At 35.1% G+C, this 26372-nt stretch overlaps 1 protein-coding gene across 3 annotated transcripts; it reads left to right on the top strand.

Annotated features, from left to right (window-relative positions):
* Positions 1-85: 85 nt before the first annotated feature.
* Positions 86-25033, top strand: AP3S1 (adaptor related protein complex 3 subunit sigma 1). 3 transcript variants are annotated; one of them, XM_070938725.1, is made up of 7 exons: positions 86-280; positions 2753-2844; positions 3899-4010; positions 10692-10763; positions 12404-12511; positions 23978-24120; positions 24943-25033. In XM_070938725.1, the coding sequence occupies exons 1-6, from the start codon at positions 212-214 to the stop codon at positions 24104-24106; spliced, it is 582 nt and encodes a 193-aa protein (XP_070794826.1). In that variant the 5' UTR covers positions 86-211; the 3' UTR covers positions 24107-24120; positions 24943-25033. The 3 variants fall into 3 exon arrangements, with proteins under 3 accessions (XP_070794826.1, XP_070794827.1, XP_070794825.1); XM_070938726.1 differs by lacking the exon at positions 24943-25033 and adding an exon at positions 17896-17937 and having other exon boundaries at positions 23978-24030; XM_070938724.1 differs by lacking the exon at positions 24943-25033 and having other exon boundaries at positions 23978-24527.
* Positions 25034-26372: the final 1339 nt, after the last annotated feature.

The raw sequence follows: 26372 nt of genomic DNA, 5'->3' as shown, positions 1-26372 counted from the left end.
CCGAGTTAGTCAAGTGACGTTCTCCTTCGGCCTCCAGCCCGTAGAACGGTTCTGCCTCTTGACTCCGCCTTCGCTCGCTCGAGGCTTAGAGAGGGAGGGGACGGAGCGGAGGAGGGGAGGGGCTTTGCCGTGTCGCGCGCCGCAGAGTGGGGTACGCGAGCCCCCCCTCCTCGCGCCTCAGTGGGGGGGATCTTCAACCGCCGCCCTCACCATGATTAAAGCGATCCTCATTTTCAACAACCATGGGAAGCCGCGCCTTTCCAAATTCTACCAGCGCTATGTGAGTGTCGGGAGGGGAGAGGCCGGCCTTGGGTAGCTGAGGGGAAGGGGGCTCCGTTCGCACGACAAACACGGAAAACCATAAATTAGCCAGCTTTTAGTCTCCGGGGCGGGCGAGCGATGGCTTTATCATTCGTAACGAGCCCAGGAAACGGGTTGAATGGGCGCCGTCCAAGCCGCCTGAAGGCACGGGTTGGGCTGGGAATGATTCGACGCCGTGACGAGGAAGTCAATGCGGGGCGGGCTGAAAAGTCTCCCCTCAGAATCCTTCGTCTTGCGGCGAGCGCCAGATTAAGGAACCCGATTCGGCTCTAGGAGGAAAAGACGGAAGGGAGGCTGTTGGCTAAATGTTTACGTGTACAATAGCGCCTCTTCCCCCGGTTCGTATTCTTCAGGGTTTCTTATCCAGCGGCTTCTGCGCGAGAGGCGGAGAAGATAACGGCGGATCTCAGGTTGCACAGACGGCAGGCAACCTTCTGAGTTAGAGCAGTTGTTTCCAATACATCCAAGTGCCCATATTAATTCTCATAGGAAATATAAAGGACACACCTGAATAGGAGAAAATCTGAAGGAGGTTCAAGGAGGGTAAAACATTGGTTTATGTTTATAACTTTGCTTTACAAAAGAAAATTCAGGGGCGAAGTCAAAAGTAAAAAAAAAAAAAAAAGAAATCTAAATTTTTATAAAATATATTATGACCGCTGTAGCAATCTGGTGTTTTCGAAACGTTTAGGGATTGCAGCTCTTGTTGTTCCCAGCCCGGTTGCTATGCAACTTTGCTCACCTGGAGCTTCCAACGTCTCACCATTGGCCAAATGGGCTGGGAATGATACAGGTTGTAATCTGATTTTGAAGCTTTTTTTTTTTTTTTAAAGGTAAGGTAGGAAACAGGAGAGCCTGCTTGGATGCAATGAACTTCTCATGTTGCCTGAGAACTAAAGCTTTTTTCATGTCAATGATATACGATGCTTAGCCAGCATTGGGATAACATAAGTTTATCCTGTGCACTGTTATTTATTTATTTATTTAATTTATTTATTTATTTTTAAATTTATAGACCGCCCTTCTCCCGAAGGACTCAGGGCAGTGTACAGCCAAAGTAAAAAACATAAATACAAACATTAAAAGCAATTTTAAAAGATATATATAAATTTGGCCCCAACGTTAAAAAACAATAACAAAACATATTAAAAACATTTAAAAAGCATTAAGCCAGCCCAGCTTGCTGAAAAAGGAAGGTCTTCAGGGCACGGCGGAAGGCACTGAGGTCTTGAATTCTTTGTATCTCTTTATAAATTAAAAAGTTGAGTGTTTAGCTTGCTGCTATTAGGTACCTGATGGGAGAGAGAAAACAACAGCAAATATATGTTTATCGAAGAGAAATGCAAAACTTAAGAGTTGCTTATTTTCTGTTAAAATTGGTATAATGTGGCTTTGCTGATATATAGAAAAATGTGTTTTTTCTACATGTAACCAACTGTGTATGATGGTATGTATGAATGTTTTGTTATGTAAATATGACAGTTCTGATTAGCACCATAGATACGCAATAAATCATGAATGTTTGTATGCTAGCTTCCTAAAGGAGTGGCTACATGTGAAAATATGTTTTTTTGGGAATTAAACAGGACCATGGAGACAGCAAGGTTTTTCATAGTAGATGTTTATTTTATATACATCTACTATATACATCTTTTATTTTAAACTTATACACTGTCCATTTTATCCAAGAGACTCTGGACTGTTTACAAAAGAACATTTTTATTACAACATCTTTACTGATGCTGGTTAAAGTGCTACCAAATGCTACCAAAAGTGGCTTTGTGGCCAGAAAGTAAAAGATATGAAAAATATTTGTTATGGGTATTTGATAGGGAGTATTAAATAGAGTGATCAAGAACTTGGCATATCAGCCAAATTCCAAAGAATTTAGCCAACATTGGAACAAATTTGGATATTGAAGGGAACATCTGATTCACTAGGTTTATAAGATATAATTTTATATAATGTAAAAACAAACTCTTACATGTATACACTCCAAATGCTCAATACAGCATACATTTTCACCTGGAGCAGCATTCCAAGGTATTTAAAGTACCACAATGAATCTGAACTTTTTGAGGGTTTTAACATAAGTTTGTTTGGGTCTGGTCTGACATTAACTGTGAGAACACAACAGCTTTTCAGTTGCTATTTAAGCTCTTCCCAAGGCCTTTTGCAAGCGTAAATAACACCCCCTTGTATTGAGTGTGCTTGATTCTTTTTCATTCCTGTCTGATTCTTGTCATCTTTTATTTTTGTCTCTTTCCTTGTGAAAGAAAATATTTTTACTTTTCAATCACCTAGAGTCACTGGGAAATGGATGGCTTACATTTTTAATAAATAATGTGGTTTTGTTATAAAAGTTGTGCTATATATGATGATAGAGGAATGCTTGTATTTGGAAACATCAATATGTTTCCTTTCTTTTCAGAGTGAAGATATACAACAACAGATTATCAGAGAAACATTCCACTTAGTATCAAAACGTGATGAAAATGTTTGTAATTTCTTAGAAGGAGGCTTGTAAGTATGATCAAATTAGAAGCTAGACTCTCAAAGATTAAAAGAGAGAAATATGGAACCTATATAACTGGAAACATGGCATTTGGGTTCTTTCACACTTTTCTGATACCATTAGCTAGAAGCAGAATTTGAACCTTAAATCACAGGGATTGACATAGTTGAACTCCATCATTGAAAAGCATGTAAATGTTTGGTTAGACCATTATTTATTGTGTGATCTCAAATCCTCATTAGCACTCAGTTTACAGATTCTTTCTCTTAGTCATTCTAGATCTTGCTAAGAACTTTCTAATTTTTTCATTTTTTATTGTGTGAACACGATATGTTTATAAAGGGGAGACTATGGTAAAATTTATCCTCACAGTGTTTCTATATCTACTATTGTGGAACATTTCTTATATATCAAAATAACAGTAGTGTAAATATATATATTGAGATTATCATTAATTTTTTTATTAAATAAAATTTATGCAATCTTCCAGAACTGAAAATCTTTATCACCTTTTAAATAATACCCTTGTTGAATAGCTGCCTTGTGCACAACAACTTTTGAATATCATTGTTGATCGATTCTACATATATTTGCATCTTTTTATTCAATGGGATGGAAAGGTATAACCTGCATGTGGTCTGCTATTCCAGCTCTCAGTCTTAGGCCTCTGACATTTAACAGCAAATAGTGCCAGCACCACCTTTTTCTGATTTTAAAAAAAGGAACCCAACATTTAAGTTTAAGCTAAGGCATATTGCTTCTGTTTTACTTAAACTACCCCCACCAAAGGTATAGTAACCGTTTCTCCCATGTGTTTAAAATAATGTATTTCTAAAAAACCTGCAGTCCCTGGCTGCAAAAAGATCGTCAATCCCATTGTAAAACATAAATCAGAACATATATCTACTAGTATATTTAAATGCTTTGAATGTTAATGGTTTGCCTTTGACATCCTTCATTATTTTTTTTGCCACAATTATGCATCATGTTTTTCTCTCTTAGCTACCAACCAAGACCATTGGAATGTTGTTAATTGCTCTTTGATGCTGTATTCTGCTTTAGATTAATAGGTGGATCTGACAACAAATTGATATATCGCCATTATGCTACATTGTACTTTGTTTTCTGCGTTGATTCTTCAGAAAGTGAACTTGGGATTCTAGATCTAATACAAGTAAGTCATCTACGAGAGGGTCACAATATTGTATTCTGTCCTTGTTCTTTGGTTTTTTTTTTACTTGATAATGAAGATTAGAAATTCTGAGAAGTACTGTTTTGCTAAAATAATACAGTAATTGGATGACAATTAAACTGATCTCTTATTCATTGACCTTACATTTTCAAATTTCTCAGTATTTTTATTTGAATATTTTCTCAGTGTTAAGTATTAATACAAGTATCAGGAAATAACTACAGTTGTAACATCCTAATGCAAAGGTTAAAGAGTTGAGTACGCTCCAAAACATCCTTTGGAATGTAAAAAAATCTTGGTCATATTTGTGATTGGAAAATGATATGATAAAATGAATATAAGATAGATAATTTTAAGTTTGTAAAAGATTACAGGTAGTCCTCGATTTACAATTACAACTGAACCCAACATTTTTGTTGCTAAGCAAGACAGCTAAGTGAATTTTGCCCCATTTTATGATCTTTCTTGCCACAGTTGTTAAGTGAATTACTACAGTTGTTAACTTAATAACATGGTTGTTAAGTGAATCTGGCTTCCCAGTTGACTTTGCTTGTCAAAAAGGTCACAAAAGGTGGTCATGTGACTCTGGGACACTGCAACCCTTATAAATACATGCCATTTTCCAAGCATCTAAATCCCATGAAGTATTAGTACCGCTTTATAAATCCTTAGTAAGATCACATCTGGAATACTGCATCCAGCTTTGATCACCATGTTAAAAAAAGATGTTGGAAAAGGTGCAAAAAAAAAGCAACTAAGTTGATTAAGGGCTTGGAGATAAAAACATGGAGAAAGGTTGCAGGAATTGGGATTGCTAGTCTAGAGAAAAAAAGAACTAGGGGTGATATGATAGTATTCCCGTATTTGAGGGGCTGCCATAAAGAAGAGGGGGTCAACTTATTTTCCCAAGCACCCGAAGACAAGATAAGAAACAATGAAGGGAAACTAATCAAGGAGAGTAACAACCTAGAATTAAGGAGAAACTTTCTAACAGTGAGGACAATTGCCCAGTGGAACAGTTTGCCTTCAGAAGTTGTTGGTGCTTCATCAGTGGAGGTTTTTAAGAAAAGACTGGATAAGACATCTGAAATGATATACGGTCTCTTGCTTGAGCAGGGGGTTGTATTAGAAGACCGCCAATGTCCCTTCCAGCTCTATTCTGATTGATCACATGACTATGGGGATGCTGCAACAGTCCTAAGTATGAAAAACCATCATAACTCATTTTTTTCAGTGCCATTGTAACTTGGGTCAGTAAACGAATGATTGTATGTTGACTATATGTAGTTCTCCATGATTTCAAAATATAATATATAATCATATTCTTTTGCTGTTGCAAAACAAAATTTGCATTTTGTTTATTTCACTTGCTTGCAAGTTTCCTATTCACACATTGATATATTACCCAATAAAGGAGTAAGTATCTGGAAGAATGTAATTAAGGACAAAGCTGGAATTTTTGAAATCTGATGTTGCAACTGAGACTTATTTGGAAATTGTACTGCTTTTTAAAATTGTTTTTTAAATCAAGTTTAGGGATCGTGAGTTTCTTGGGATAGCATAAGTAGGATATGGTTTCTGTTATGGTATTATGAACAAGCTCATCCATAACTGGTCAAAACCACTTCTGGACTGCCTACGTATAGAGATAGTCCTGTTCTTTTATTTATTTTGTGGCCACTAAGCTCATTAAGTGCATTTTTGGGTGGTTAACATAAAAATAGAAAAAGTTAATGAAAATTAAAGAACAGCAATATAAACCAGTATAAGCAGAGCACAAAACGTTTTCAAAAACCTAGAACGTTGTTCCAGGTGGACTTACTCCACATCCTACACCAGTTCTTTAGGATGAAACCAAGTGTTTAAAGTTTTATGGAAGCCTAGCATGATTGGGGCCTTTTGAATATCATGGAATATGCTGTAGTAAAGGGCAGGTGCCAGGACAGTGAAAGCAAAATTTGTGAGTCTCATTAGATCACATTGTTTCATTGGGGACACCAAGGCATGCTCATTCTGTCAGATCTAATGGGATGGAGAGAGAAAGTCAGAGATAAGTAGTCCTGCAAATCATGCTTTGAAGGGTTTTATTGGTATAAGCAACACTTGAATGCTTTCAGAAGCCTACAGGGAACCTTTGCAGTTTGCAGAGTAGCAGTTATTTATACCACTTCATTTTGAGCCAGTTGTATTTTCCAGGTGGTTTTCAAGGGAAGGCTTGCATAGATTGAATTGCATCTCTAGGCATCTTTTCTGCTGTCTCATCTCCTGTAGCATATTTGAACGAGAGGAAACTTTCTGGGATCCACAAGCAGAGAAAAATCCACATAGGTGTAATCTACTTGAAGGTCATTGCCGCCTTGCTCCAGCTAGCAGTTGTAAGGCCCTGTGTCATGCCCCTGACTCTGAGATGGAAGAGGAACAGCTGACGGAGAGCAAGAGAGTGGCTCCATTGGCTGTGGAGGAAACTGGGGAAGGGCAAAGTCAGGCTGGGCAGAGCAGGGGAGAGTTAGAACAAGGGAGAGGGGGTTTTGATGAAGACCAAAGCCCACCCCCTCCTCATCCTAGGGTATGCAGGAAAGAACGGAGAAGAGAGCAACATGGGTTGCATGACTTATGAGGGAGGAAAGGGCCCTGATCCCCTTCACAAGATACACCTGGAGCTGGAGTTTAAAAGGAGAGGCAAATGGAAGGGATGGTTGTCAGGAACAAAAGCTGAGTTCATGTTCGTGTTGACTGCTTTATCTGAGTTCCTGGCATTCTCCCAACTGGTTTAATTTACGGCTGTGCTACTTCAATTCTGGAATTCCTTATCTTGCTTGCCCTCCTGGATTAATTACCTGATCTTGCCCTGTTGGATTTATGGTTGGAAGTTTTGTCTGCTTACAGGTTTGTGGAAGGGTTTTTCGCCAGACCGGAGAGTAAAGAGACATTGGGGGCAAAGTTTGGAGCTAATAAAGGGACTTATACTTATTTTCTGGCTATGTTGCCTTTGTGCTACACCACGGGTCATCACACCCTGTAAAACCATCTATCAGAGTTTCAGAAATAACAGTTTGGTAACCAACAGAGTCCATCAAGTATGTGTGGTAGATTGATTGAATAGGTACTTCCTCGGGGGGCATAGGGGCTCCCACTTAGGCTTCTGTGGGTAATGCCTCTAATTATACTGTAATTATATTCTATATATAAGTGTGGGGTCATATTCTACTCCAGATAGCTTTGAATAAAATGTGAAGTTTTATACAATTTTTTTCTATTGCTTACATAAAGAAGATATCTCATACATTTTTCTCTGACTATACTTGGGCCTCCTAACTTCTGTGAATTAAATAATTGTTTTTATATATATATATAATAGGAATGTGCATACTTCTAAAGTAATTTTGAAGTGTTTTGAATTCTGTGTGAGCAAGCATCTTTTTATTCCTTAAAATAACCCAACTTTTTTCAGGCTTTTATGCATACCTTTAAGAGTCTCACTAATTTGGTAACTGTTTCCTTAAAGCATGTACATTTTTTAGACTTTCAGTAAACATAAAAAGTAAAGGTCCGATTATTTTAATTCATAAAATAGCAGTGTGACAACTATATGTGAGAGCTAATGCTCTTTTTAAAAAACATGTACTACCCTAATATATAAACTTGTTAACTGTTGGTTTCAGAATAAAGCAGTAGAGGGAGCTAGGTGCTAACCTACCATTAGAGTCTAATTTTACTTACTTTTCTGATTGCGGTGATTTGAAAATGAATGTCCCTTTATTCACTGACAAACAACAAAGTATGTTTTTAGTGGCTTCCATTCATCTGTGCAGTTGAAAGCATACGTTTGCAGCTATGTAACTTTAATTTCTATAATCTCGCTGCCTTAATTTTCCATCAGTCTCTTTGTGTGCACTGTTTTAGTTTTTAAAATGCTGCCAACATACTACATTGTGAATTGTAGAATTAAGAATTGTTAACATCACTACCAGAAAATGCTTAGTTGTGCACACACTTGAATGCTCTTATTTTATCCTATTTCAATAATACTTTTAGATGGATAATTTGTCTTAGTGTAACTTTTCTCTTTAGCTAAAAGCTATTTTGACATTAGGCTTAGAATATTTGTAATATACCCACATCATTATAATTTGATGTGTTTTACTCCATCTCCTTGCACCAGAAAGCAACAACTCAAATCCACAACACTGGGAGAATTAATTCTTACATGGTCAGGATTTTTTAAAATTAGATCTGTTTGTTATCATAACAAGAGCCAAGTGGAATGGCTCCTGCCTCAAAGAGCTCATGTAATTCATTGCATAAGGTGGATAGGAGACAGAGGTACAAACAACAGAGGTCCACAATATACAAAACTTGCTGTCAATATACAGTAGCTAAAGGAATTATTTCATATTACTTCATAGCTTTTTCTACAGTGAAGATATTTATAAGAAATTACTGGAGTCTTTTGTGGCATTTCCATTCAATCCTGTTGGGGAAAACTTGACATGCACAGCTGTTCTAAGGCCATCACAAAATACATATTCCCAGAAATGTCTTTTGCAAATGCACAGAGATACTCAAAAGATCTCAGGAGGACATTAAAACAACTGCATTGAACCTTCAAATATCTGCTGCATAGCTTCAAGCAGCAGATCCAGAGCAAAATATTTCCTCAAATGATTTTCATTGTTCTAAATTTTTGGGAAAACAGACCAGAGAAGCAATTTGGTTGCTGCTATTTGAGTTTAACAAGCAACAGAAAGCAGGATATTATTACAGCAAAATTAGAGATTTATGCCAGTGTGATACTTACCGTACATTTCTCAGATTTCTAATTAAAAAACCTACCATACACTAAAATTAAAGTTTAATATGTTGTGTAGATTGCAAATAGGATACTTTTTTCTAGTACTTAACAAACAGGTGTCTTTACAAATAGTGGAAACCTGACTGTACAGTTTGATAAAGTTCATATATGAAGACATAAATAATAAACATAAGTAATCAAAAATCCACATGGGGGATTAAGTCCAGCAACAAAAATGAGAGATGATATAAGTGAATAATCTTGAGGTGAGTGAAGGAAATAGGCACTGGAAACAGGAACATAATACTACAGATAAAGTTAATTCTCAGCAACTATGCATTTGTTAAGGGCTTATATGCAGAAATACTATTCTAAACTCAGTAGGGGTTCTATATATTCCATTAAAAGAAATGTCTACCGCCATTGGACTTTTTAGCCTTTTTTTTTTTCCAATTCTGAATTAGCTTTCCTGTCTGGCAAAAATATTTGTCTCATTAAGGGATTGAGGATTGAGAAGTGTCAATTAGGGTCAAGGTGTCAGTTACAAACCCAGAATTCCAGGCCAAGTCTGAAGTCTGACAAAGAGCTGCCCTTGACATTGTACTTCTCATTCTCTGACAAGGATTCATTTGAAGAAATCATGACAACAGACAATGAACATTATAAGCTGGTTTTTAAAATATTGATTGATGAATAGGCTGTTATATCATGAAAATGAGGTAAAGTTAACATTTTTCCAATCTTCTATTACTACAAAAAAGAATTTGCAAACCATTTCTGTTTTAGAATGCGTAAAAAAGCTGTGGCTATACTCAAAGCTATAGTTAAACTGAACAAGCCCAAACTGTCTAGCATATACCATATTTTTCGGACTATAAGACGTTTCGAAGTATAAGATGCACCTAGCTTTTGGGAAGGAAAACAAGAAAAAAAAATTGTCTTTGCCTCCCAGCAATTTGCCTCCTTGCAGCAAACAGCATGATTTTGCACGAGCCTGATTTAGCACGAGTAGCTGATTGGTGTTTGGATCTGCCTCCCAGAATACCTATTAGCTGTTCCAGGCTGCAGGGATCGCCACCGCCCATTGGTGCCCATCACCGCTACCACCTATTGCCGCCTCCACGCACCCCATTTTCCGCCTCCGCGCATTCTGTTTTCACCCTCTGCATGCCCCATTTTCGGGGACAAGTAGTAGACTAAAAATGATATTTTCGACAATGATTTAGCTCTTCTGCATTGTCAAAATAGGAGTTATTCTATTACACTTACATTTCTATGTAAGTGCTAGATCATTATGTTAATGAAATTTGATCTCTACCGGTACCCTTGCTTAATGACCATTCATACAGCAACTGTTTGAAGTTAAGACAGTGCTGAACAGGAGGGCTTATGACGAATCCTTGAAGTTGTGGCCATCACAGCATCCGCTGTCATGTGATCGCAATTCAGGCACTTGGCAACTCATGTACAATTATGACAGTCACAGTGTCTCACAGTCACATGATTGCTGTTTACAAGCTTTACCACAGGCTTCTGACAAGCAAAGTCAATGGGAAAGCCAGCAGGGAGTTGCAAGTGATGATCACATGATGTCATGCTTAACCGCTACCAGGACTATCATTATAAATTGGTGAGGTTGTGATTTTTTTCTGTATACAACCATGTCACTTAGGAACAAAACTGCCAGTCTGAATTGCAGTTATTAAGCAAGGACTACCTGTAATGTTTCTGAGATCTTCCAAGAGTCAAGGCATATAGATATATTTGACTTCCTGAATTCTTTATAGTAAAAAGTACTTGGTTTCCATGTTTGTTCATAATGTCGAGGTTGAGTTGCTATACCTTTGACCCTTTGTTTTTTTCGTTTACAGGTTTTTGTAGAAACTTTAGACAAGTGTTTTGAGAATGTCTGTGAACTGGATTTAATTTTCCATGTGGATAAGGTACTGTGGTGAGATGCTGTAACATAAAGTCATGATATTCTGATAAGAAACATTTGTTTCTGCCAGATGTTTCTGCTTCTGTTAGATACCTTTTTTTCAAAATTCAATTATAGATATGGTAGTAATTTTTAGTTTACCAAAACATTAAATAACATATGTGGCATTCTAAAGCTTATCTGTAGAATTTCTTTGTAAAGAAGTGTAAAATGATTACCTGCAGTACATTCTAATTATTAAGAATGGAATCCTTTCATGCTTTATTTGAAATCAGCCTCTTGAATATTGTGTTAAAGATTCAGAAGACTATGCTGTAAATAAACTAAAAACAATGATTGTTCTTCCACATACAGTATTCTATTTGGAATAGTATGTTACTATCTCTTTTTTCAACTAATTAGAATGTGGTAAAGGCAGGAGTGAAGAATACCTAATTTTCTTTTTATATTGAAATTTCTATAGTCAGCTATAATTTAACTGTCCAAGTGGGTTATACAATTTAGATAAGTAAAACTCTGTACCTATCCTGCAGACCTTTTCTGTTAACTCAGCACAGGCTTTCATAACCTTTGTACTCTCCCAATATGTGGATTTTAATCCCAAGAATTTTTAGCAGTGCTTTGATTGGGGAGTTGGAGAATTATGAGAAGTCCTCACATCAAAAAGTCACCCAGATTGGGACAGATTGGTTTGGTCATCCAGCGGAAAATAGTGGTATTCTGCTGTCAGCTTGTACCTGCTTGTGAGAGCCGATCGTTAAATTTTCAGGAATTTTGTGAATTGCTTGAGAGTAGAGCTGAGTTGTGACATCTAGTGTACCTATCAGCTGCTTGGTGACAGCATGGCAGTGACAGTGGAGCTGGCAGAGCCATTTGTTACACATTTATCATTATACTCCTAGGTGTCATCCCTGCCTTCTTTCATGAGTAACTTTTATCAAGACAAACATATTTTCAGTATTATATTAATAAAATGAAATCATACCTGAGACAATACATTATCCATAAGAAGAAAACTTTAAAAGCAAGTGAAGTCAAAATAAAGTGATAAATTGGTCATACAATATACCAAGACAGTGGTTTCTAACTATATGGTTTTTATGTATCATATACAAATGTTCTTTGAATTGCATAAATTATTTTAAAAAGTTGGTTTCAGTATCCCTGGTTTTATTTTGCCTGTAGTGATCAATTGTCTGACACATGGTGTGAAAAGTTGATAAATTTTAATATCATTTTTAAAAAAATCTCTCTTAGTTGATGTAGCAATCAGAACAATAAAATTCTTTTCATTAGATTTATATTCCATTTTTCTTCTAGGAATTCAAAGAGGTATGTATAATAGTCCTGTTCCCCCTACCACTCACATCAGCAATCAACGAGGTAGGTTAGGTTGATTTCAAGTCGCTGTCCCAAAGTCACCCAATGATTTTTCATAGCAGAGTTTGGACATGAATCTGAATATTTTTGGTGATACACTGCACTTGTACTTCACATGAAAGAAACATATTTGATTTATTACAAATGTTGTATTAGAAAAGTTGATTTATGTTAAGATAAGTATACTTTAGAAAAGCATAATAAAATATAACTGATGGATTGATATAATCTGTGCAACCATTGTTTATTGGGTGTTCTTTTTAGGTTCATAATATCCTGGCTGAAATGGTGATGGGTGGAATGGTTTTGGAGACCAACATGAATGAAATAGTCACCCAAATTGATGCTCAAAATAAACTGGAAAAATCTGAGGTAAGAATAAAAGGTAGTAAAGCCAATTGGAGCATGATCATACAGTTGCATGATCCAAAATAATTATCTACTTGTTAATACTTGGCTATTTTGATTGCTACAAATTAGCATTTAGAATGTGGCATGATAAAGCCTTTGTTGAGTACTTAAATAGCTGAACATTTCATTTTTCTTCTATCAGATTCCCATTTGCATTTATCTATAGAAATATTTCTGAGCTTCCTTCAGTCAAGGCTTCTGACTCTCAAAGCTTGTTTAAAATGGCGATAATCATAATTTACGTACTAGTGTACTTGTGGATACATTTTTTGTTGTGTACCACATTTTTGTTGTGCTGTACACAATTTGATATTAATGTTTTTAGATACATTTAATTAAAAGAATAAATGAGAAGCTAGCATGTTATAAAATACCAACCATTTTCTTTGTTTGGAAGTATCTTTTGTTTAATCTTCAGAAGCTAGAAAGTGTGGCAAAGAGCAGCCTAAAATATTTTAACTTCTGCTAAATTTTGTGTTAGAATAGTTCAGACCAGTGTTTTTCAAATTTGGCAACTTTAAGATCTGTGGACTTTCCACAATTACCCAGCTAGAATTCTGGGAGTTGAAGTCTACATCTTAAGCCAAGTCTGAAAAAGCTTTGACAGGTCATTTTTGAAAGTGCCCATAATACATTCAGGTCCAGAAATATTGGGACATCGACACAATTCTAACATCTTTGGCTCTATACACCACCACAATGGAGTTGGAATGAAACAAATACAATGTGCGTTAACTGCAGACTGTCAGCTTTAATTTGAGGGTATGTACATCCAACTCAGGTGAACGGTGTAGGACTTACAGCAGTTTGCATATGTGCCTCCCACTTGTTAAGGGACCAAAAGTAATGGGACAGAATAATAATCATAAATCAAACTTTCCCTTCTTAATACTTGGTTGCAAATCCTTTGCAGTCAATCACAGCCTGAAGTCTGGAACACATAGACATCACCAGACGCTGGGTTTCATCCCTGGTGATGCTCTGCCAGGCCTCTACTGCAACTGTCTTCAGTTCCTGCTTGTTCTTGGGGCATTTTCCCTTCAGTTTTGTCTTCAGCAAGTGAAATGCATGCTCAATGGGATTCAGGTCAGGTGATTGACTTGGCCATTGCATAACATTCCACTTCTGTCCCTTCAAAAACTCTTTGGTTGCTTTTGCAGTATGCTTTGGGTCATTGTCCATCTGCACTGTGAAGCGCCGTCCAATGAGTTCTGCAGCATTTGACTGAATGTGAGCAGATAATATTGCCCGAAACACTTCAGAATTCATCCTGCTGCTTTTGTCAGCAGTCACATCATCAATAAATACAAGAGAACCAGTTCCATTGGCAGCCATACATGCCCACGCCATGACACTACCACCACCATGCTTCACTGATGAGGTGGTATGCTTAGGATCATGAACAGTTCCTTTCCTTCTCCATACTCTTCTCTTCCCATCACTCTGGTACAAGTTGATCTTGGTCTCATCTGTCCATAGAATCTTGTTCCAGAACTGTAAAGGCTTTGTTAGATGTTATTTGGCAAACTCTAATCTGGCCTTCCTGTTTTTGAGGCTCACCAATGGTTTACATCTTGTGGTGAACCCTCTGTATTCACTCTGGTGAAGTCTTCTGGAGAGTGTTCTTGATCTGGCCAACTGTTGTGAAGGGTGTTTTCTTCACCAAGGAAAGAATTCTTCGGTCATCCACCACACTTGTTTTCCGTGGTCTCCCAGGTCTTTTGGTGTTGCTGAGCTCACCGGTGCATTCCTTCTTTTTGAGAATGTTTCAAACAGTTGTTTTGGCCACGTCTAATGTTCTTGATATCTCTCTGATGGGTTTGTTTTGTTTCTTCAGCCTAATGATGGCTTGCTTCACTGATAGTGTCAGCTCTTTGGATCTCATCTTGAGAGTTGACAGCAACAGATTCCAAATGCAAATAGCGCACTTGAAATGAACTCTGGGCCTTTTATCTGCACATTGTAATTGGGGTAATGAGGGAATATCACACACCTGGCCATGGAACAGCTGAGAAGCCAATTGTCCCATTACTTTTGGTCCCTTAACAAATGGGAGGCACATATGCAAACTGCTGTAAGTCCTACACCGTTCACCTGAGTTGGATGTACATACCCTCAAATTAAAGCTGACAGTCTGCAGTTAACGCACATTGTGTTTGTTTCATTCCAACTCCATTGTGGTGGTGTATAGAGCCAAAGATGTTAGAATTGTGTCGATGTCCCAATATTTCTGGACCTGACTGTATGTTCCCAGCATTCCAGATAAGCCTTCAGAGCAAAAAAAAAATTGAGGAAACCCTAAGAACCTTAGCTAATCCTAAAATACGATGTGTTATCATAGCATTACTTTTTCTTTTTTAAAAAAAGAGTAGTTTAATCTGGAGTTAAGTAAAAATGTTTGTTAAAGAATCAACAAAACTACTGATTTTCTTTCCACAAAATGGGGGTATAAAAAGAACTATAAATAACATCATGAATTCCATATACCAAATTAAATGAAACATTAAATAAATTTTCTATTCTTTTGCCTCTCAGTAACTTTATTTACTCTTTAGCAGCCCTGTGGAGAGAAGCTTTCTTCCTACCCCAGAACTACATTCCTCTTCCTGCCCTCTCATGGCTATTTGCTTGCAAAAGAAAACCTGTCAAGATTGCAGCTATCTTAGTTTCAGTGACAAAAAACACCTTTGGTCAAGTCTTTAAATTCTAATTTGACCATATTTACCCAAAAGGAAGAAACTGTAGGCAGCAATCTGCAAATAATCCAAGGGAATTGCTAGAACAGAAACAGGAGATTGACAAAAGCTGGTATCTACTGCTTTTGTCTCTCTTCAGAAAAATGCAGAGTCCATGAACATTTTCCATCTGCAATGTCAGCTACTTACTGTTGTCAAGGTCAGCTTTAAGCAAGCTACTTTCTAATTGTGGACTTGGGACATTTTTATCCTCTCCTGATTCTTGGTAAGGCAGGCATAATGGATAGTTTGAATTCTTCCTTTCTTTTATCTTGCTACAGCAACTCATCTCTAGTGGAGGGCAACAAAAGGTTGGGACAGCTAGCATATTTTCCCATGACTTGTGCAAAAATATGGGTGGCTGGGAGGAAGAGATAAATGACAAAATGAACATGATGGCATCATCATGCAAATGTTGCAACTTATGTACATGCACAGACATCAAGGATGATTGCACCATTTATCTGATGTCACCGTGTGTAAATCATGATTGTGTCATTATCACAGTTTGCTATGGAGGCTACTAAAAAGAAATAGAGTGTTACTGGATTTCATACTGATTTTAAAAAGTCCTAAGTTTTCCTATTTGAGAGTAAATGTTATTGGTTAGAGTTTCACTCCCTGCAGAATAAGCACACACAAGATTTGTGCTTGCTGAGCACAGTGCAAAATATCAGTTGAGTTTTCTGCCATTTGTATTTTTCTTTCTTTCCTTGGTTCAGCTACTTTCCATTGCTTCCTCTACATTCTGTTTTGTCTTGCAATTTCTTCCATTTGCGTTTCTGCTACTTTATTTGCTATTTCTGCTAGAAAGAAAGAAGAGCATGTGTTGTGTGTGTGAGAGAGAAAACATATACATATGTGTGCATATGCAGGTAATTATTAATTTTATATACTGAAGAGGGGAGAGAGAGAGAGAAGCACATGCAAATATATGTGTTATATGTAAATATTTAATGGGCCAGTAGAGAGGTAGACAATCTCCAGAATTAATTTCAATTAGATTGACTAAGGGTTATCTTCCTTTTGGGTAAATTTGTGATATAGAAACAGGTACATAAATATTGTGATATATAAATAGGTATTTGTACAGTATTTTTTATCTTTTTATAATTTATATATATATATATATATATATATATATATATATATATATATATATATATATATATATATATATATATATATATATATATAAAATACATGCTACATATAAAAAAGGTATCCCAATGATAAACTATTTTCAAGTAAATTACTTTGAAAATTCATAAAATCTCTATTCAACATTTGGTTGCATTTTTATCTTTTTTATTTAAGCTATTTTCTAGCTAAAGAGCTGTGCAGCACTGACTGAGAAGCACAGAAATTTGCATACCGATGCTACGAGGTTATATGCTGGGGCAAAAACTTAATAAAAGTATAATAAAATTGGAATCAGACTTGTCTAAATATATAGTAATTTCTTTGTGTGGTTCAAGAGATAAATGAGCTCTTTATTCTTTTTTGAAGTGCAGTTTTAGTAAACTATAAATATGTTCCTATTTATTAAATTATGTTTTAAGGGATTAACCTGTTCTGGAATTTTAAATAATGAAGTATTTCAGTGTAGTGGTCAGGTTAATCTTAATTTCTGTTGCCTCACTGAATGATTGTTTTCTGTGTATGCAAATTAAACTTGACAGATATTTAACAAAGTACTAATGGAACAGTACTTCACTACTTCTACTTTCTATCAGCGCTTATTACAGAGCAAAATAAATCAATAATGAAGAAAAGGCAATATAATCTCTGAATGAACTAACGAAACCCTTTAAAACCTCCTTAAAACCTTAAAACCTCCTTGGTATTTACTTTGGAGAAGATACTGTTGTTTTCATGCCATTTCCTAATCCTAATCTTTGGCGTTTGATCCAAAATACCCCTTCTGCTTGCACACTATGTGTGCATGTTACTGATTCCTTCCCCATCCCACAACTGCACTGTATACTATCCTGAAGTGTAAGTGGAATGACTTTTTGGGATCGTGTTGGGCCCTGATGCATGCACAAAATACTGCATGTGGGTCTTTGAAACTACGTCATGACCCTATTATTTCCAGTTGATACTCAAATACCATTTTTTCAAATACATTCAATAGCAGTGTCAGCTTTGCTGCACTTTTAGGCAGCTGGGCTTCACTTCATAATCTAGCTAATAATCCTGGATAATTTTGTTCAAAGGGAGTGGCCTTGCTTTAAAATAAATGGGTAGACAACTTTACAAAGAACCGAAGGTCCTGCTTCCCCAACATATATCAACTGAAGTGGTAAAGCAGAAGTATCTTTTGCTTCTTTTAACAAGACAAAAGCAAATTTACTTGTCCATTTTTGATACCCTTTCTGCAAAAGAAAAATAAGCCAAATTAATAAAGCTTTAGGCTTTGGTAAAAGGGAAAATTTGGGTTGAGTGTCAGGCACTATCAGTGACATGGAAGGTGTTCCCTGGAAGAATTGGTATTCTTGTGTTTTTTCTGTAGTCTTCAGCTGGGTGTGAATTTGGTCGTTTTAAGTCAGTCCTCATTTTTTCAAACCACCTGATCTTTTCTAGTTCTTTCCATTCTTCTCTTTACAGACCTTTATCTTTCAGTCTCCCAGACAGGACAGGTAGATACAGGTATTGCTAATTTTCAGAAAAAAATGTGCTGCTTTAAAATAAGGGAAAGCAAAATGATGTCAAAGGCAATTGATAAATTAGGCCAGACTCAAAAATTATGTGTTGATAAACCCATATTAGTCTTCGTAGCCCACTTTTTGTGCTGGTTTCCTTCATCTTTTATTGCTGTAGTGTATTTAATAGATTGTCATTAACTTCATATATTTTTACTTTTGTTTTCTCCTTTCATTAGTGTTCAGCTTTGGAATTTCTATCTTTAAAATGTAATTTTATCATTTGTATGCCCACATCATTAACAAATCTAATTTATTTGATATAGATATGTTGTTCCCAATTGTTTGGTTATAATCAGCTAGTCAGAAATCAGAATGATATCATATCCACTCTATTCTCCCATGCCTTTTGTTTCTTTCTAGAGTAACCAAGCATCTGTCTTAACCATAATTATACATTATGTCCATAATTAGATTAATATCTGTTAGATTCTATTTTTTTATTAAAAAAATGAAGATGTGAAAATAAGATTTTAAACTGATTTCAAATCCTTTTGAAAGCTTTTGCTATCCTGTACTATAATTAATACCTTTGATATAACAATTTCTCCCTACTGGAGATGCATTTTCAAAGGCCAGCCATTGAAAATGCATGCTCCAGTAGGGAGAAATTGTGGAAGTTCATCAAATGTTAGTCACCATCGATTCTTTAATATTTATTTAGAACTGTTGCCATTTCTAATCCTTACTGACAATGCAGTAGTACAAACTCTGCACGTTAGGTTTTATATTGTAAGATTAATCAGTTGTTAGACATAAATATTTTTGAAGAGTTGAATATAATAGACCCCTTGTTCAAATGAAAGACACCTAAATTCATTCTATGAATGAACATCTTTTTTCCCCGTTTGTCCTATCCCTATCACCATCACCCCTTTTTCAGGGGCTCCCCCTAACAGGAACAATTTTGCATTGGATTATAGTAAAAAAAAGATGTGGAGAATCAGAATTTTTTAAAGCTAAAATCCTCAGTTTTCACAGGATGTTCTATGTTAAGGTTGTTGGTAATTTTTTCTCCCAATTTTTAAAACTACACAAGAATGCTAGGGAGTTTATAGCAGGTAAAGGCTTTGAAGTGAATTTTGTATTTTTAAGCTGTTACCAGTAGTGTGACAAAATGTCTGCTCCTATGTAACGCTTCTATGCTGTGTTACAAGTGTACACAGTTGGATAGTTCCAGTAATAATTATGTGTATTTAAGTAGACAGCCATAGTAGCAACTGTGGTTTAAAGACTTTTTTATGTACCGTAAGCTCTTTTTTTCTCTGAAAACTTTTGTTAGTTAGAAAAATATAAATTCTATTTAACAATGAATATTTTAAATTAGATATCCATTTTGAAAATCAAAATCTGAAGAAATTAAATACAAGAATAATATTTAGAAAAGAAAAACATTTTAGGGCTTTGAGAAATTATTGGCAATAAGTTTTGATTGGGCTAAGATTTACTATGGCTAGTTAATGTTCCTGAGGAAGTTTTATTACATTTGCTAGCAAATGATAGAATACTGAAATAAGAAAGCATTTAAAGCTCAGTCTATGCTATATGTCAGGTATAATCTTAATCAATAGCATGTAAAATCCTAAAACAGCATATTTGTTTGTATCACTCTTTGTAGGAAAACGTTATACATCATTTAATAGCTAAACATTTCTGTAGTATTTTCTCTTATAATCATAAAAAATCATGTAACTAGGTATCTATTTCTAGTTAAAGTTTGTATGCTTCACAATATCCCATGTTTGTGCTAAAAGCGGCCAAAATTAAGATACAGTTTTAGATCCTCCCGATAAATAAAGTCTAGTTAAGAGCATTCCAAACAGTCCATTTTTTATTCTATAAATATATTCTTCAAGATAAGGGTTCTTTCTTTATTTTTATGTAATATTGCTCTTTTATTTTCTGCTTATATGCATTCTGTTTTTATTTTTGGGTCTGGCAACTTAAAAGGAGATAAATCAAATTTTTAAAAAAATTCATGTCCATCCATTACTATCGCTGTGATCCAAGTGCTTGAAATTTCTAAGAGTATGTGTAAGTCTTCTATCTGTTTGGCATTTTGATATACTTGCAGACTTCATTTTGTTTTTTCCTCTAATTCTGTTCATTTATTTAACCTCATGAGAAGAGAACATGATCATACTTTTATATTCTGTACTGCATCCTTCCATCTTATTCATAACCCTGCTGCTTTGAATCATACTTGTTCTGGGAAGAAGGGCTGATAGAAAACACAAACAGTTGTCATATCTACTATAAAATATGTTGGAGGAATGAATTCAAAAAATCGTGCATATAAAAGGATCTGCCTTTTATAACAAGCACAAATACTTGGGAGGTTGATCTATCCATTTATCTTGTAAAAAAAAGCTTGAAATAGAGTTGTTACAATGTCATTTGGAGGATAATTATGATTTAAGCAAACAATAAAGTTAAGCACTTATGTGTCAATGTAATGTGCTGTATAAAAAAGGAATACAATATACAACTTCCATATTACTAAATAGTGTCCTGAAAAGAATCTAAAATATGCTTTGCATTGCTAAATGTCAGTTTTTGTAATTAGAAAGACTATGACTTTCCCACTTGTGTTAGCTGGGTTAAATGTATGATCATCTCTGCCTTTTTAACATGTTAGAGTGCTCAGTCTGTAATTTGTGATTACAAGCATCACTGAAGGCAACCTGTTATAGGTTTGATTCAGACAAATGTCAGTGAAAGTCAGAGAGACAAGAGGTGACTTTCTCAGCCATCCTTTCATAAGCAACTCTTCAAGCTCTGAAAAGACACTCTTTTGAAGGCTGGGGGAATCTTGCTGTTTGATTGGGTTAGAGATCATGCTGATGATTGATTAGCTTAAAAAATGGAAGGATCTTGCCAAAACTAAGAGGCTACAATCTGTGAATGTTTTCAAAGAACACGAAAGGAAATCAGTCACCCCTTGTCCATGCCCTTATTGGGGATATTGTTATGGAATCAACCCTGTGTCTTTCAGTGACTATTGAATTTTGAAGTACATATCAAACTTATATGGTTATTTAAATTGAGATTACAAAGCAGCTGGGCAAATGTTGTTTGATTAGTTGTAATTTTAGCTGTATATAAATTCACACTGTATTTCTAATACTATGTGGGCATACTGGAACATTTGTGCTCATTATGATATTATGAGCAATACCTTAGGTTTAAGATTCAGCTTGGTTTTTACTTATTGGGTAATTAGAACCACACAAATGTGCCTATCAGCAACTTGTTTATGATGTAATTTATGGGATATTTTATAACTTTTCTAATACATGTAAGAAAATGACTAATTGATGCATTCAAGAACAACTGCTAAGATGAGGAATGTTGCATCCCTTTGTCAATTGCTGTAACTTTTTGTCTTTCTTTCCAGCTCTCAAAATAGAAGTTAGCTAGAAAGGGAGTCGGTAATCATGAGCTGGGTGATGGAAGAAAATTGGATTTTTTTAATGTTATATTCCTCATCTCTTTTACTTCTTTCCATATTAATTGGATGGGCCCATGAAAAGAAATGCATGTGTGGCACAATTGCCTATAGCTATGCATCATTAGTAGATTTTTTGTTTACCGTAATTATAACTCCAGAACAATTCACTATGTCTTAGAAGTATAGTGTGATTTTTAGTTTGTACTTTAAATTGTGGTGGTGGATGAAAGGCAGCTGTCAGTTCAGTGAACTACAATTGAAGTGGGTTGCCCCGTTTATAGTAATACATAGATACATCTACTGAATTCTTGCCATAGAAATGCTATTAGACATTGTCTATCAATATCTTTAATAGCTGACAGGAATCCTAGTTCATACAAAGTATTTCTAAATATGCTTTATTTAAGTAGATGTAGTTGCACATGTAGATTATTTTCCTTGCTTAAAGAAAGTATGTGCCAGAAAGAGTGTAAACCAATTTTCTTTAAAAATAAAAATAAAACAGTTCTCTGGTATTTGGAATTCCACCAAGAGAAACAAAATGTTTAAAGAATCATTATAAAACAATGTTATTTTGCACTGTCAAGGAGTATCAAATTGTTTTAGGTCTACTAAAACTATAAAAAATGGGATGGATATTAAAGGGAAATATTTGTATGCTTGACACTGGTGTGCTTTTCTCTTGCTTGCAAAAATACAAGATTGGGGCTTGGAAGTTCCAGCTGTTGAAAAAGCAGAGATTGCATTTTCTTGGGGAAAAAAGGCAATTATGTTTTCTACACAAGAATGTGTTAACCTCTATTTAAACATATTACTCAATAATCCTTTTATGAATTTTGCAAATATTGTTATGATTAAATGTTCTTGACCAAATTGAACTTTTGGGAGGAAAAATTAATGGCAGCTAATGAACAATTCTGAATTAATGGCCCAACTCCTAGGAATATTTATGTGAAATATAAATATTTATTATATTTATGTATGTTCACGCAGACATGGTTAACGTTATGATCAGTTAGCATTTCATTTTTTTCTTTATGAAAAGATGAATAGGATCTAAAATAAATTTAGATTACTTATATTTAAAGAAAATGAATGCTATGAAATAAAATAATCAGATACATAGAACGAAGTCACATGCAAGTGTGATATACAGAATTTTAAATTAAAATTTTTCTCAGGGAGCATTTTTTTAAAAAATGGTACTGAAATATATTAACAAGTGTTAATCCCAGACAAAAAAACAGTAGTGCTTTCTTCTAGAAAGCCCTAAGTAAAGCTGCTTTTGGGGACTAAGAAAGATTTTCTGTGTCTGAATGTCAAAGTTCCAAGCAAATATAGAAAGGCTTAATGTTGTAGAAGACATGAATTGTGAGTACTTTACTATTCATATAAGTTAGTCCAGGGAATGTAATGTCTCAATATTAAAAATTTCTTCTAATTATCTCAATATTGTAAAAATATGTGCAAGTATAGTCAGATGGTATTTCAAATTGTTACAACATCTTTGGAAAGCTTCATTTATTATTTTGTTTTAGTAGGTATTCAATTTTGAAGTGTTCTCTTACAAATACAAAACATTTGAAGAACTCTGATAACAGTATGCAAGACAGCTTTATACATTGTCCACTCCATTATTATTTTTATATTACCACTTATAGTAAAACAATGGCTTAAAGCTTAAGTATTAGGTGAAATAATAAAATAAATTTGCATTGAAACAACATCCTTCAAAATTAATTGTACTGTATGTAGAGAATAATTCTAATTTTTTTCCTACATGGGAAAAAAATGACCTGAATTTTGATTGTGGTTCTAGCAAGTTTTTGTTCAGGAATAATTTGCTGTACATATCTGCAGTTTGGAAAGGACAGTACCATGTGTGGGGAAGGGAATTTATTAGATCATGGTTTAGCAGTCATATTTCTAAACATATAATTAGAACAGATTTAGATCAAACTAGTGGTTTTTTTTAACCTTGAAGCTAAACACCTAACAGGTTAAAATCATGTGAAAAGTTTATTTTTGTATAATGTTGAGAATTTGATTAAAATCTAATGTTGTAAGAAAACTGTTTGAAAGGAAACAGATCCTGTAAGAACTGAGTAATTGTCAATTTACTATTGTATAGTAAATGCCAATTGTCAATATTGTAGTAATTGTCAACTTTACCATTTGCAAGGATCGGAAAACTGGCCCGAGCTATTTACTGTATATGGTGCAATACCTAGAAACAGTAAAAATCAAAGCTAGCATGAGCTTTAATGTTAATTAACCTCAAACTGATTATTTTACAGACAACATGTTAATTTTTCATTGTTGCCATTGCACATATTAACCATATTTTAGATTTTGTGTGAAGTGCATCCACTTCCCCTTTCCAGATAAATATTTTAGAATTTTCCATTTCATTCCAATCCAAAATATCACCTGGTTTTTCTAATATTTAATATTCATGTCTTTATGATTTATTGTATGCTTCACAGTAAATTGTAATGAATGCCATCTTAGTGGTATTTTTTTCTTCTGTATACAGGCTGGTTTAGCAGGAGCCCCAGCCCGGGCTGTGTCAGCTGTAAAGAATATGAATCTTCCTGAGATCCCAAGAAATATTAATATTGGTGACATCAGTATAAAAGTGCCAAACTTGCCCTCTTTTAAATAATTTGTGCACTCCAGGTAAAAAATGAAAAATTACTAGCTGCTCACAAATGTTTACCAAACCAATGTTTTGTTAATTGAATAAAAGATCAGCATACTCCATAGAAATCTTCTGCAGTAAAACTGTGAAATTGTGTTTTGCTTAGTAAATTTAAAAGAAGTGGTTCTTTTGTGAATTCTAAATAATATTTCAATGTCCTTTTAAAGTATATCAAATGTAAAATATATAATTTTCTGGAAAAGAATTCAGAATATTTATTTACTTTGTATAACCTCTTTTTGTATAGAGTTTAGTCTTAAACTCTATACTGTAACTAGTACAACAATCCTAATCATATTTCTTCGTCTGATGTGTTGCATGACAACATTCAACTGTTGTATTTTCTTTTGCTTTTTGAATAAATTATCATGAATTGTATTGGAAATATTTGTTTAAAATCTGACAATTATTAATAGGATATTTTTTGTCTTAACTAAAATGAAATTATATTTTTTTGCGAAGTACAAGTTTTATTTAAGGTTATCCAGCATTCTCCAATAGGGACAGGCAGAATTGCAGCTCTTTCAACATAAATGTGTGTATTTCATATAACATTTTGCTTTGGATATGGAAAGCAGCAAAGAACTATACAAGACTGGAGGGTCTTGGTAGTTATTATTATGCTTGTGTCTTCACTGTTTTCATTTTACACATGTAGCTTAATTCTCTTCCTATTCATGATCTAATGTTTTCTGAATAAGACGTTGATATAATTTAGATTAATTTTCAAATATCTATTTTTCTTTTCTACATCCATATTCTCTCCAAAATGATTCTTCTCTTTTACTCTGTCTCTTCAGATTCTTCATACGCTCCCTCTCCTCTGGCTTCTACAATTTTGTTTATGTCAGGATTCATCCACAACCATACTTCTTTTGAACATATGTTATGCTGCCCTTTATATTCATACTTCTCTTGCTGGTAGACATCTCAGTTGTATTCTTGGCTTCTTTTATAATTGAATCTCAACATGTTGTTTACCACTCTTTATATTTGCTCAAGAGTTTTAAAAAGTTGAATATCCTTGGTGATGAAATTATGTCTGTTTTAATAAATTAAACTGAAGGATCAGATCAGGATTAATTTTAGTCAGTTATAGTGTGATAAAAAAATTCTGCAACTACAAATGTGCAAGATAGAACATCCTTCAAGGTAGTTTTTTTTTTCTCTTGAGGATTCTCATAATGTCCAGGAGAGACTGCAGAGGATAGTGAGACTCAATTCTTTCCTTCATATCCCATCAAAAATGTAACTTTAATTACTGATTTGATTTGTATTCTACTTTTCTGTTCTAATGAGTACTCAATTTGCCCAACAAAATATTTTTAAAAAATTGCCTCCCAAGCTGGCGAGCAACCATTTCTGTTGGAGGCCACTGTATTGTATTTCAGAGGCCTCTAAAAATCCTAATTTATCATTCAGTGGACTGGGATCTGAGTGTCTCTCTGTTGATGCTAGGAGATCTTCCCAGATTACACTTTGTCTGGGTATGTAATTGCCTTATCACCTAGAAAGGAGGGGGGGGATTGGATATGGCTAGAACCTTGGAAGAGGCTGGGAGGCTACAGTTTGGGGGTATAAATGTTTTGTGTTTGTGTGACAGATGATGATTAGGAAAGGATATCAGTGTTCTGATCTGAATGCAGGAACTGGGGTTGGGAATTGGTAAGAAAAGAGCAGGCAGGTTGTGATGGGTAGGAGTAGCTATGGTGAGAAACAGAAGGTAGGCCACTCTCAGAGATGGTGGGAACACTGTTTGAGAGTGATATCAACATCCAGCCATCAATACTTACCACTGGTATCAGGTGACCAAGTCCTTGGTGGTGTTAGGCTCTAGTTACTGCTTGTGAATGCCAAGTCATTTTGCAATCTGCCCTCATTCTGGGGTGCACCTTGGTTTTCTGATTGTCTATGGAGATTCTCAATCATCCAGATCATGGTTATCCCAAAGGTGCTTTTTGAAAAGGCAGCGACCTTCCCAGCACTGTTAATTTCCTGTCCATTCTCCGCAGCTATCCCTCTTTTCCTATCACCGAGTGTTGAGTACCAAACAAACAATGAGTCCTGGACAACATTTTTGCATCAAAATGCACTGAATACCAAATTTGATGAGTTTTGAAGCAGTCACATACTGACGTACCATTTTAATCTGATAGGGTCAGGTGATGAGAACTAGGGATGCTGTGCTATGATAGTTAGACCACAACTTTTTACTGGTTACTAAAAGATA

This window comes from Pituophis catenifer, unplaced genomic scaffold (genome assembly GCF_029215685.1).
Source record: "Pituophis catenifer annectens isolate HBS135680 unplaced genomic scaffold, rPitCat1.0.hap2 SCAF_2, whole genome shotgun sequence".
Taxonomy (NCBI): domain Eukaryota; kingdom Metazoa; phylum Chordata; class Lepidosauria; order Squamata; family Colubridae; genus Pituophis; species Pituophis catenifer.
The sequence above is the reverse complement of the archived record's forward strand: the minus strand, read 5'-3'. Positions and strand labels throughout refer to the sequence as shown.